This window comes from Rhinatrema bivittatum, unplaced genomic scaffold (assembly GCF_901001135.1).
Source record: "Rhinatrema bivittatum unplaced genomic scaffold, aRhiBiv1.1, whole genome shotgun sequence".
In the NCBI taxonomy this organism is placed as follows: domain Eukaryota; kingdom Metazoa; phylum Chordata; class Amphibia; order Gymnophiona; family Rhinatrematidae; genus Rhinatrema; species Rhinatrema bivittatum.
This window is the reverse complement of record NW_021821315.1, coordinates 70742-83981: the sequence shown is the minus strand read 5'-3', so window position 1 is coordinate 83981 and position 13240 is coordinate 70742. Positions and strand designations below refer to the sequence as shown.

At 43.1% G+C, this 13240-nt stretch overlaps 1 protein-coding gene across 1 annotated transcript in view; it reads right to left on the bottom strand.

Moving 5' to 3' along the window:
- Positions 1-1651: 1651 nt before the first annotated feature.
- Positions 1652-13240, bottom strand: part of LOC115082588 (alkaline phosphatase, tissue-nonspecific isozyme-like) — a 75907-nt gene continuing 64318 nt past the window's right edge. The window contains 1 exon segment of the mRNA XM_029586803.1: positions 1652-2098. Within this exon segment, the coding sequence (XP_029442663.1) occupies positions 1958-2098 (141 nt within the window). The 3' untranslated portion in view covers positions 1652-1957.

Sequence of the window (13240 nt, the reverse complement as noted above, 5' to 3'; positions counted from 1 at the left end):
GAGCACCCAGGTCCGACGCCCTGAGTCCCAACCTCAGTGCCCTGAGTTTCAGCCTTAGGACCCGCTAAGAAGGAGGCTGCAGCACTGCTGTGTGGCCGTGCTGTACAGCTGCGAAGAAGAAGAGGCAACTGCTGGCCCGAGGAGGAAGAGGTGGCCGTTGCATTCTCTAGGCCGCACGGCTTGAGGACGCAGACGTGGAGCTGCATCGTCTGGGCCCGAGGGACTCGAAGAGGGGGAGACAGTGGCTGCTGCACGGGCTGGACCTGCGTGGCCTGAAGAGGAGGAGATAGTGGCCGCTCCATCAGCCAGGCCTGCGTGGCCCGAGAGAGAAGAGAAGGTTTGTGAGCAACGATCCCTCTCTTCTCCCCCTGCTAATCCACAATAACTCAGACATGCAGTCAGTGTAGCATTTTCTACTGATGACAAAACCCGAACATGGATGTTCTCCACTGGTGACCTTCAATTGTGATACTACAAAAACAAACAATCGCATGTGCCACATGAAACAAGTCCCAAAGCAGATTGTTCTACTTGTGAAGGTGACAAGGCTGCATGCGCAATACTTTCCTTATGTTTCTACCTCTTCTGTAAGAAATGTGTGTGAGCGATGTGAAAACTGAATGCATAGGTAAAATACGCCAGTACGTTTTTGATTACCACTGCCACCTTTTGAGCCAAAATGGTAAACTTTAATGCACAGGTAAGATCAGTAGAATGTTGCTCCAATCTGTTTTGTAGCAAACTGATTTCTATCTGAAAATCTGGCTCTTATATGCCTGCTTAATAAGTTCACATGGGATAATCAAGAGATAGAAATCTACGGGCTAAATCTTGACTGATGTTTAAATTCTTTCATAGTCAGACGCCTTGCATATGACACCTTTGGACGCGCAAAATGGTTCTTTTTCAAATTAACAACCTTCCAATTATTTTTCAAATAATTTTTCAAATTAATTTTTCAAATAATTTTTCAAATTAACAACCTTCCAATTATTCATAACTTTGTTAACACCATTAATTTGGCAAATTTGTTCTCTATGTAAATTCCTTTTGCCTCTTCACTGCTCCAAGTTGTATATTTCCCTGTTTTATTGTAACTGCAACCTTTCTTTCAGCACCTGTTAATGTTCTTATTATATCTTCTTTTCACCCCTGTTAATTGTAAACCGGCATGATGCGATTCCCATCGTGAATGCCGGTATAGAAAAACTCAAAATAAATAAAAAATAAATAAATAAATAAATTCTTTTCGTCGTACACAAAGATGTCATGAGCTATTTGCTCTTCAGTATTTCTGTATTTATAAGAAGAAAAAAAGGGGGTTTTTTTTTAATGGACTTTATTGTAAGTATAAGCATTTCTCTCTTGAACTGTTTGGCTGAAAATTTATAACAACTTTTCCTGTTATTGTTCTGTGCAGATATGCTGAGCTGGCATTCATTTATGTCCTGTTACCCATGATGCAGATTTTTTGAAGATTTTGAAACACTGCCAGTGTCGGGTGCCATTTGCAACTGAGGGACACTGCTTAGAAAAGCAACCTTGCAGCTTTTCATCAGCAATTTTTTTCAGACATATGCTTAAAAAATAAGGCAGTGGCAGGGGCAGGGGTGGGGAGGGCGGGAGGCTCTCGTAGCAGTCTCAATCTCACGGAGTCAATGAAGCAGCCGGTGGGGAACAGGGACCCTGGCAACGGCTCCCAACATGGCGGGCCTCATCAAGAAACAGATCCTCAAGCACCTGTCTAGGTTTACCAAGAACCTTTCACCAGACAAGATCAACCTGAGCACTCTGAAAGGCGAGGGCCAGTTAACCAACCTAGAGCTGGATGAAGAGGTGCTTCAGAATGTGCTGGACCTGCCCACCTGGTTGGCCATCACTCGAGTCTACTGCAACAAGGCTGCCATCCGAGTGAGTGCGGAGGGGGAGGGGAGGTGGTGGTGGGATCTGCGGCCAGTCACAGAATGAATGGGAGGGGTGCCATTTGAACCCTGCTCCGGAAGTTGATTGCAGTCTTCCAGCTTGGCTGGTACTCTGGTGTCCTGCAGCTGCTTGGATTTATCTGTAAATCCTCTTTGAGGATCCACTCCAGACTATACTGCAAAGGTTTGAAGGAAAAATTAAATAAGAACAGTAAACCTCAGCAGCGTGAGGCACCAGGACTAAGAGCTACTTGAGAAGTGATTCAATTCATCAGATTGATACCCAGTGCCAAGGATTTAGGAAAGCATTGAAAACCTACCAGGACACCAACAGCCCTGCCTCAGTCCCCTTTGTCCAGTATTGCTTTTTAATTGCTTTTGTCTTCTGACTTAAAAAAAACAACTCAAGACATGGTTGTTCGGTCAAGCCTTCTCCTGTTCCTAGACCAGCATTGCTATAGCATAGCCATGACATAGATCAGACGAAGGCCTCCCAAGCTCCCCCCTCATACATAACTGTAATTAGTTCAGCCAAGAAGACTGAAGGGAAAACAAAGTCAGAAAAAGAAGCCCTAACTTAAAAAAATACCTGATTTAAGATTGAACAATCACTATACACTGTACACTATCGAATACTGCCCCCTCTACATTTCCACCTCCCAGTTGCATTCCCTTGTTTTATTGTAACTTTTTACCTTTTCTAGTTATGGTTTAATGTTTATTGTTATTGTTAAGGTCTTTGTTCCCTGTAAACCGATCTGATTTGATTTGTATCAAGAAAGTCGGTCTAAAAAAGCTTTAAATAAATAAATAAATAAATAGATTGTGCATTGACCAGTGATTAAAATGACTCATGCCATATGCAGCTATATTTTGCAGAGTCAGGCATTATATGATAGTCATTCTTTGAACAATCAATCGTCTTAGCGTTCTTGAGTGGGATCTTTTGGACATTTGATATCTTGTTTTCAACTCTACAAGTTGTTTTGACATTATAAATATATCAGGACAAAAAAAAAAGAGATGATACCTAGGAATGTGACCAGGCAGGGAAACGACACACAGCCTAGAACCAGGTACGTTGGATTTCCAAAGAAGCCAACGCTGCTGCTTTAGAGCTCTCTGGGAGACCCCCCAATCCCTCCTCCTCTCTCCCACAGTCAGAACCAGATGAATTATTCACACTGCTATCATGGACCAGACGAAAGGATGTGCTTGGTTAACCATAGCATGTGTTTTTGTTTTCTCCTTCTAATGTGGTTCTGATTTCCCCAGTCGGCTTGCGCGAAAATCCATATTGCTATTGGAGTAATCCAGATGTTTCTTGTAAGCCTTAAAGCAGCAGTGCAGTTAGTGCTACATTTCTGTCACGTGCCCAGCGGGGCAGGGTGAAACAGTAGTTGAGCTAAGGGAGACAGACAAAAGGTATCACGTGCAAGGTGAGCTGGAGACTTTCAAATATGCAAGGGTCATTACAAAACATGGTTCTCAGTCTATCAGTTTTGATGGATAGGGTGACCATGTCCATACCTGGGAAAGTTTGACTTGTGTGGTCAACCCTGAGGTTGCTGTTAATCAGCATTGGAGGGGAGGAGGAATAATGCGTATCAGTTTTCTCTCTTCCACACCAGCATTCCCTGCTAATCCATACTCTCTTCTCCACTACTACCACTCCCCCGTCCCCATCTTTGTCCCCAGAACTCTCTTTGATCCAACTCCCTGTATAAGTCACAGCCCCCTGACTTATGCACCCTCACCTAAGTTTGGCTGAGCCCTAAATTCTGGAATCACAGCTGCTGTGTCTGTCGCAGCCCCTCTCCACTTTCTCACCAAATGCTCTCTGCAGTGTGTACGCCAGGCTCACCCCTCTGCTCCTGTTCCCTGTAGGCTTCCCAAGGAAGAGGACGGGTGATGACCTTGGAGCATCGGCAGCAGAACGCTTTTTTGATTGGGGTGGTGGCCAAACGAGCCCCACCCTGCCCCAAAATCATATTAATAAAAGGAACAAATATTTCAGGACAGCCAATGAATAGAACATCCAATAATTAAAAACTCACATAAATGTTTTATTATTTATTTCTCTAAAACCCAATAAAATATTTCAAAACAGCCGACATCAAATAACACCCACAAATTTTAACTAGTAAAGAATAAAAAATCTCCTGCTCTCCATACCTAGGATCTTTTAATGACCAATCACCCTGAGATTGTTGTGGAATAGGGGGAGGGTGACACACAAACTTTATCCTCTCTCACGCATGTTCATTCTCTCAAATGTTCCCCACCTGCTCTTGCACAACACACAGGCAGGCAAGAAGACACTCTCTCCCACATACAAAGCAGGCACTGTCTCACACACACAGGCAGGCAAGAAGACACTCTCTCCCACACACAAAGCAGGCACTGTCTCACACACACACACAGGCAGGCAAGAAGACACTCTCTCCCACATACAAAGCAGGCACTGTCTCACACACACACACACAGGCAGGCAAGAAGACACGCTCTCCTACATACAAAGCAGGCACTGTCTCACACACACACAGGCAGGCAAGAAGACACTCTCTCCCACATACAAAGCAGGCACTGTCTCACACACACAGGCAGGCAAGAAGACACTTCTCCCACACACAAAGCAGGCACTGTCTCACACACACACACAGGCAGGCAAGAAGACACTCCCCACACACAAAGCAGGCACTGTCTCACACACACAGGCAGGCAAGAAGACACTCTCTCCTACATACAAAGCAGGCACTGTCACACACACACACAGGCAGGCAAGAAGACACTCTCCCACATACAAAGCAGGCACTGTCTCACACACACACAGGCAGGCAAGAAGACACTCTCTCCCACATACAAAGCAGGCACTGTCTCACACACACACAGGCAGGCAAGAAGACACTCTCTCCCACATACAAAGCAGGCACTGTCTCACACACAGGCAGGCAAGAAGACACTCTCTCCTACATACAAAGCAGGCACTGTCTCACACACACAGGCAGGCAAGAAGACACTCTCTCCTACATACAAAGCAGGCACTGTCTCACACACACAGGCAGGCAAGAAGACACTCTCTCCTACATACAAAGCAGGCACTGTCTCACACACACACAGGCAGGCAAGAAGACACTCTCTCCCACATCCAAAGCAGGCACTGTCTCACACACACAGGCAGGCAAGAAGACACTCTCTCCTACATACAAAGCAGGCACTGTCTCACACACACACACAGGCAGGCAAGAAGACACTCTCTCCACATACAAAGCAGGCACTGTCTCACACACACAGGCAGGCAAGAAGACACTCTCTCCCACATACAAAGCAGGCACTGTCTCACACACACAGGCAGGCAAGAAGACACTCTCTCCTACATACAAAGCAGGCACTGTCTCACACACACAGGCAGGCAAGAAGACACTCTCTCCCACATACAAAGCAGGCACTGTCTCACACAGGCAGGCAGGCAGGAATTCATTTTCAGCTACGGCAGCCTGAGCTGCTTCTTTTGCTGCTGCGGGACGGGCTCTTCAGGGACCCAGCCAGACCTGAGTTTGGAGGTTTGTGGCCTTGGCACATGGGCTGCTGCCTCCTCTTCTGTCAGCGCCTGCTGACGTTATTCAGGCGCCGGCAGCTGAGAAGAAGGAAGAGGCCCGAGGCACTGCAAAGTCACAATCCTCCAGGAGCAGGGAGGGTATAAGTGAGGGGATCGCATCTGCACCAAGGGGGCGGTCGGCTGTGGTAGAAGGAACATAATGTGCCGCCCCCCCCTGCCACCAATAAGGATTCTGGCAGAAATGGTGGAAGGGCCATAGCCCCTGCGCTCCCCCCCCCTCCCTCCCCATTCTGAACCCTACACCTTGGAGTAGACACTGCAGAGCAGAAAATAACTGCTCTGCATTCCAATCCGTCCCCTGCTGCTCTCTGCAGGAGGAGGAAGTGGAGCCGTAAACAGAGAAAAATCAGAGCTTTCCTATTGTTTCCAGTACTTGATAGAAATTCCCAGAATCTAGGGGGTGAAACCTGGAGCGTGCCCAGGACTGGCTCAGCTTATCCCCATTACATGCATGGAAACGGGGCTCTGATTTCCTTAACAAAAAAAAAAAAAAAGGATGGCCTCAGTTTGTCCCCCTTGACCTAGAGCTAAGTTGGAGCCTCCTTTGCTGAGCAGAGACACAGAATGGGAAAAAGCCCTAGTAAATCAGGTCCTTGGTCACAGAAGGCTCACGCTGGGTCTGAATTTGAATCTCTCTCCTCCATCCCTATCTAATGTGAGAGACAAGCCAGGCAAGCAGGTTTCCATATATTAAACATCTCTTCTGACGAAGGAGCCCACTCCTGAAGAGAAAAGAAACTTCAAGCACTACCTGCAAACACAGATTTGGAAGGTCAAAGGCCACATCCCCTCTGCAGTTTGCTCAAGCACAAACTGCTTTTAATCAAAATCTCCTCACTTTGATGGCCCCCTCCCCTCACCCCAGAAGAAGCTTTCGTAAAACACACATTGCAGCTTTCTCGCTGTTTATTGTTTGAAGCCATCTGTTTTGTTAGCGTAAAGTGACCAAGTAAGATTTGAAGCGGCTAGGCCAGTTTGCACCCGAAGGCCCTGCAGAACCAATCTGGATTTGAAATAATTGGTTTTGCCCCTGGCTTGCCAGTGGAAACCGGACTCTTTGGAGGCTGCGTTTCCCCGACTGGTCCTGCGGCTTGTCCTCTCAGCTCTGCTTTCCAGGACATTCGCAGTCGATGCGCATGTGACAGGGACCTGAACCGGTGTTACGTAAACAGATCTCGTGCACATTTAAAGGTGAATTTTAAAAGCCCGACGCGCGCATGAATCAGGATTTTAAAAAGCCGGCTGGGGGTGCCCTCCAGCCGTGCCGGAAGGCTGAGAGATCATAAGAGGAGGGCGCGCCGCAAGGGCCAATAAAGTTTACTTTATTTAAGCATCATTTGGGCTCCTAGTAAATTTTTGAGTCGCATGGGAGCTTTCTCAAATATGGCGCAGACTGCCTATAATGGGCTTCTGTCAAGACGGCGTGATTTCTCAGATTTTGTACTCCTTCAATGTTCCTGAACTGCGATGCGCTGTAAGATTTTTGGCTATGTCAGTATGACACCAACTGTTTAGCTTTCTCGTGAACTTTGAGTTTGGATATTTTGCTTTTTATGTATAGATGATGTCTCTATAAACATGTTTGTTTGTTTTTTTCAACTCTGTCTTATTGAGGGATCCTACTTTTTTCACTCTCATGGGCAGGACAGATGAGACCTGACATTTGCAGATGGGCTAATGATGACCGATTTTGGAAGTTTGGATTTAGGACCTCCAGGACACATTTCCCTTAGCAGGAGGCTGTGGTTCCTTGGAGCACAAGACCAGTTTCATATTTCTTGTTTGTTTTTGTGACTCTGTTTGTGGTATGAATGTGGTATAGGAGATGAGTATAATATATTGTTGTTGGGGTGGCATGTTTGCTATTTCGAATACTGCAATGTCGATATGTTGGCCTCCAGGCGAGATTAATTATTACATGGGGGCAGCTATGCTGGGGATGCCTTGCTGTGCTTATAAGGTTTCTTTTGGGACTTTTTAAAAATCTTTTTTTCAAATGGCTGATATAGCTGTCTTTTTTTGAATGTTCATGGTATACAGTTGCTGATTAAGAGGAAAGAATCATTGAATTATTTCTCTAAATGCAAGGTTAATATTGGGGTTTTTCCCCCAAGAAACCTATTTAAATGTCATAGAACATAAAAGTTAAGAACAAATTGGGATTGGGCAAGTTTTTTTCCTCTTGTTCTAGTAGGAGAGTAGCTCTTCATTTTCATAAAAGATCTCCCTTTTCATATGGAACGCTAGAATTCAGATTCTGAGGGGCGTTATATTTTTGTTAGTGGGGAATTGTTTCAGTGGAATTTTGGTTTTCTGTAATATATATGCCCCCAATGTGTATTCACATCCTTTTTTGCTAATTTAGTTGCCATGCTAAGCCAGTTTCCAGATCATTTGGTAGTCCAAGGTGGTGATTTTAATTGTTGCAGATCCTAGTATGGATGCAAAACCACCCAGACCACTCAAAGAAAGTTTGTGTACAAAAGGAAGGAACTTCAACTATCTGAGATTTGGAGGGTGTTGCATCCTGGGGACTAAGATTTATCTTTTTATTTAGGCCCCTATAATTGTTATTCCCATCTCGATTACTTTTTGATTTCGGATTGTTTATTCCCTTTGGTACGATCTGCTATATTGGAATTTCCACTATTTCAGACCATGCTCCTGTTTCTTTTCAATTACAACTTGGACTTCCTGTATCTCAAGACTTCAAATGGCAACCTGAATTGAGAAATGGAAAAAATATTTGGATTTTAATTCTACTGAGTCACTTTCCTGTGCTGTGGTGTGGAAAGCAGGTGAGGCCATGCTATATCTTATGTAGGTAGAGCTAATAGGGCTAAAGACGCAGAGGTCATGCATTTTACCACACAATTGACTTCCCTTAAATCTCTTCATGTAGAGCGTTTGAATTCTGACTCTAAATCACAATTGTTGGATGTCAGGAGCACTTTATATCCGCTATTATATCAACAGCGCTTAGAGCACAATATAGATTTCATAGTAAACTGTTTTGGTTTGGTAATAAACCCGGTAAATTGTTAGCTAGACTGATTCATGGTACAAAACCACGACAATATATTTGTACATTGAAGAACAACAAGGGACAAGTAGTGTCTGACGGACACTAATTAACAGAAGTATTACTTGATTATTATTCTAAACTTTATTCAGCTCAGCCTACAGCAATGGAGGACACCTGTTTTTTTCTGGAGGCTTCCTGTTCTACGGATATCTGATTTACAATCTCAATTTTTAAATGCCTCTATTACATGTTTAATGGTGGAGTCTATTATTAAAAGCTTGAAGTTGGCTAAAGCTCTGGATTTAGATGGTTATGGGTCCGAGCTTTATAAGATTCTTTCTTCTCAGTTGACAAAACATTTATTGGATATGTATAATTATAGTCTAACAATGGGTGAGCTGCTTTTGGGAGCTAACCATTCTATGATTACTCTCTTTCTTAAACCTGGGAAAGAGTCTACAGATCCGGGTTCATATAGGCCAATTTCATTAATTAATGTTGATGTTAAAATATTGGCTGCTATTTTAGCAAAAAGATTGGGTGTCTTGCTTCCATATCTAATTTCAGAAGATTAAACGGGCTTTGTAGTGGGGAGACATGGGGTTAAACATCTTAGAAAGCTGATTGATGCTCTGTATACTCTGTATGCGGAAAATAGGGCAGGTATTGTGGTGAAGCCTTGATGCTGAAAAGGCCTTTGATAAAGCACAATGGCCATATATTTATTTTGGGTACTAGAGAAATATGGGATTTCTGGTTCTTTTGTATCTTGGCTTAAATTATTGTATAGTTCTCTACAAGCTCACTTGAAAGTGAATGGTTCTGTTTCCTCGTTATTTTCACTCTTTGTGGTACACAACAGGGATGCTCGTTATCCCCACTTTTATATCTTTTATCTATAGAACCATTAGCACTTAAGATTACATCATCAGCTGATATTCAGGATTTTAAAATGGGGTCCCAGGAATACCGTATTTGCTTATTTGTGGATGATATGTTGTTATATTTGGGTAATCCTACACAGGCGATGCCTTTTATATTAGATCTTTAGTACATTTGGGAAATTTGTGGACTTAAAATTAAATACTCATAATTCAGAAACATTGGATATTGAGGAAGGGTCAATTTCCTTTTAGCTGGGCACCAGGTAAGTTTAAATATCTAGGGATCTGGATTCCTCAGGATAAATAGTTATTGTATCAGTTGAACATACAAACTTTATTGTTAGAATTTCAAATTCAACTTCAAGCTTGGATGAATTTACCTCTGACATTATTTGGAAGATGTGCTCTCTATAAAATGATTTTTTTCCCAAATTATTATAGCGTATGCAAATGGTGCCATGCTGGATCCCAAAGGAAGATTTGGCTTATCTGAAGTCACTATTGATTAGTTTTCTATGGTGATACAACCGAGCTCGAGTGGGATATTTAAGACTTAAGGGAGAAAGAATTTGGAGGCCTAAATCTTCCGGATATCAGATTTTATAATATTGCCTGTCAGCTAAGGTTTGTGTAGGAATGGGTCTAATCTTCTTATGCTTTTTGTACTAAATATTTAATAACTGGAAAAGCACCTCTTTTCTTGCCATTAGGTTTGTTTCATATGCCCTAAGGAACAGTACCTGATGATTTGAAAGTTTGCCCTTTATTCAAATCAGCATATATAGCGTGGCAAGCATTATGTAATTGGTGGGGGGACTTCTGAAATTTCAGAATTGCTTCCTTTGCTAGGTAATCCTGGCTTTTCTCCTGATTTACAGAATAAAGTATTTAAGTAGTAGAGGATGAAAGGTATTATCAAGATCTCTTCCATGTACTGTTTTGGCAGGGGTTGTATTTTTTCATCCGATCACTCGTGTGAACAATATAACTTGCCATGGTCTCCTTTCTATGCATATTTACAGACCAGGCATTACATACAATCTTTACAACATAGTTACGAAGGTTTATTTCATGTGGAATCCCTGTCGGAAATTCTTTGTTTTGTGGGGAGGGAAAAGAATGGGTTAGCCTGCAGGTATATAAACTATGACTGGTTAAGGTTAATCGTGAGGTTCTTCAGGATGTGGCTCATTACTGGTCTGTTAATAACGAGGCTAAAGGTTTCTTCCGAATATATAGTTCAGTGTTTTCTGCATTGTACATGCAAGAGACCCCCTGCAGAGTAACTTTACTTCTGCTATGGATGGCGGGCAAGTCCAAAAAAAGCCCAAAAACCAACTAACCATATCGAAGGGTGTGTAATGAGTCTGGGGTAACTGGGGGTTAGGCTATCAAACTTGGGGGGGGGGGGGTTTGGAGGACCTCTGTGTTAACTGTGTGAACTGGGAGCAAACTGGTAAAACTGGCAAATACATTGGCATGTGTCCCTTTTAAATTCCCCCCACTTATGCAGTAGAAGCGGGATTTGCGCACACAGGCGCGTGTCCACTTAAAATTCAGCACACAGGGGCACATGGCTAGACTATTTTATAACATATGTGCATATGTTATAAAATAGCCACATCCCTAGGCGCGGGCCGATGAATGCACGCACCTGTGTGCCCGCACACCGGTATGAAAGTTACCATCAATGGTGATTCCGCAGTTTTAATGTATTTGATGTCTGCGTTATATTGCTAATTTTTTATTTAGTTTGCTAGTTTAGATTTTAATCTGGACCTCAGTCTTTGATATATTATTTATTTTATTGTTTTAGAGAGAGATTTATGTTTATATATTTCATTTTATCATTAGTGATTGTTGGTTATGATATTTATTGAATCTTTTTGATTTACTATTGCTGAAATAAAATATTTATTAGACATGTCTTGCAAACCAAACCTCTTAGATGAGACACCAGGACAGGGTTGGAAAACAAATTTTTTGGACTAACATGAGAATTACCTGTAGGGCCTTATTAGGATCACTACTAAGGACTGTGACCTTGGAGCAAGGTCATGCAGTACAGAGTAGAGTAGAGGAATATACTATCTTGCCATGGCACCACCATGGGAGGTTGCTGAAATACGTTTATTCCTGCCTTCATATCATAGTACAACCCCCTAGAGTCTGTGTGATTTTTAACTGGATTTTGAGAGAGCAGGAGCTTTTCTCCTCCTGTTCCCCATTATTTGATTTTTGGAAAGCCTTTTTTTTGGCACCAGAGCCTTGGTGAGCAGCCTAGGCATTGGTAGAAAGATTTGTTGCTAGTTCATTCCCCATGGTTACTGAACTATTTATCTGTTTGATGTCTTTAATTTGGAAGGAAGTTTTGTCTACCCTTCCTTCCCAGAGATGGAGGACAGAAGTTAACTAAGATCTCGCTCAAAGCCTCAGCTCCTCTAGGGCCTTGCCTCTTGTAAGACAGATCCTAGTAGTATTTATTTTTGGAAGCCAAGAGTTTTATTTTTGTGGTTGGGGTTTCTCCGAGGTTTTGGGGGCCTTTACACTTGACCTTGTATCAGTCAGCCAGACAGACTCAGTTGCCTTCTCGGCATATCTTTGAAGGAGTGGATATCTATCTAGTGTCATACTAAGATGGAGGCTTGAAGGAGAAGAGCTACCAATCTGTGCTCGCCCAGTGACGACAGAGAAGAGGTGCTGACCTGGTACAATGAGGAAAGGAGAGAAGAAGACCAAGATCGATCAAGCAGTGGATCCAAGTTATGGAAGGTGACTTAAGAGAATTAGGAGAAACTTATTCACAATACCCAGGTACAGACCTAAAGGTCTGGGAGGGAACAGAGAGGAACCCAGGGAAGAACTCAAAAGGACGACATACACAGATTTGAATAAATGTATTCCTATAAAAAAAATGCGATAAGAAAAAAATGTACACCATGCCAAATGCTTATTCAACAAGTGAATCAGTAAAGGTTATGCTGGAATACCATTCTGGAGTCCTGACTAGAATAGAATATATATAATGTCTGAATCATAAAGGTTTATTCTTCCCTCCTACAGAAAGACAGACAAAGACTTAGCCCAGGTACCGAGCGTGAATCCTTTCACCTAAAGAATATCCAACAGTGATGATGTCCATGAGCTGTAAAGAGCAATGTTTAAGGCCTGCTGAGGTTGACCCAGTTCTGGTTTTACCCCCTGGCATCCATGGGCTCATAGTCCTGTCTTTGTTATAGAAATTGGAACTGCAAGTCCATAAATGTAATGGGGAAAAACCAGAACTGGATCAACTTGTCAGGATTCACCTGGGTGAGGCAGAGACCTTCACTATAGACCTTGGGGAAAAAAAAAGTCACCATGAAGTTCGCAAAAGCTCCTGATAATTAGAGCTGGTCTGGGCAAACAACATGAAGGCCGATCACCAACACCTGGCTGGATAGGTCGAGCATGGGAGCTCCTTAGTCTCTCATCCCAAAAAATTCTTCTGTACCGAATGTTGCTACAGCAGAGGTTACTCCTGCACTATAACGTTTGTTCTTCATATCCTGAACCTTTTCTAAGCACCATAAAATCTTAATGAAACAAGGAGGGAATGGGTGATGACCATGATGTTCAGTGCCCTGTTTTAGCCTTGGTTCCCCAAAGTTATTTTGTCCCAATTAAGCCCTCCCTCCCTATAACCGAGGAGGCAAACTTTCAAATTGTGCGCTTTAATACAACGTTCACAGTCCCCGTGTACCCGCAGAATTTGCACCAATTTTCAAAAGGAAAAGTTCGCCCAGGCATG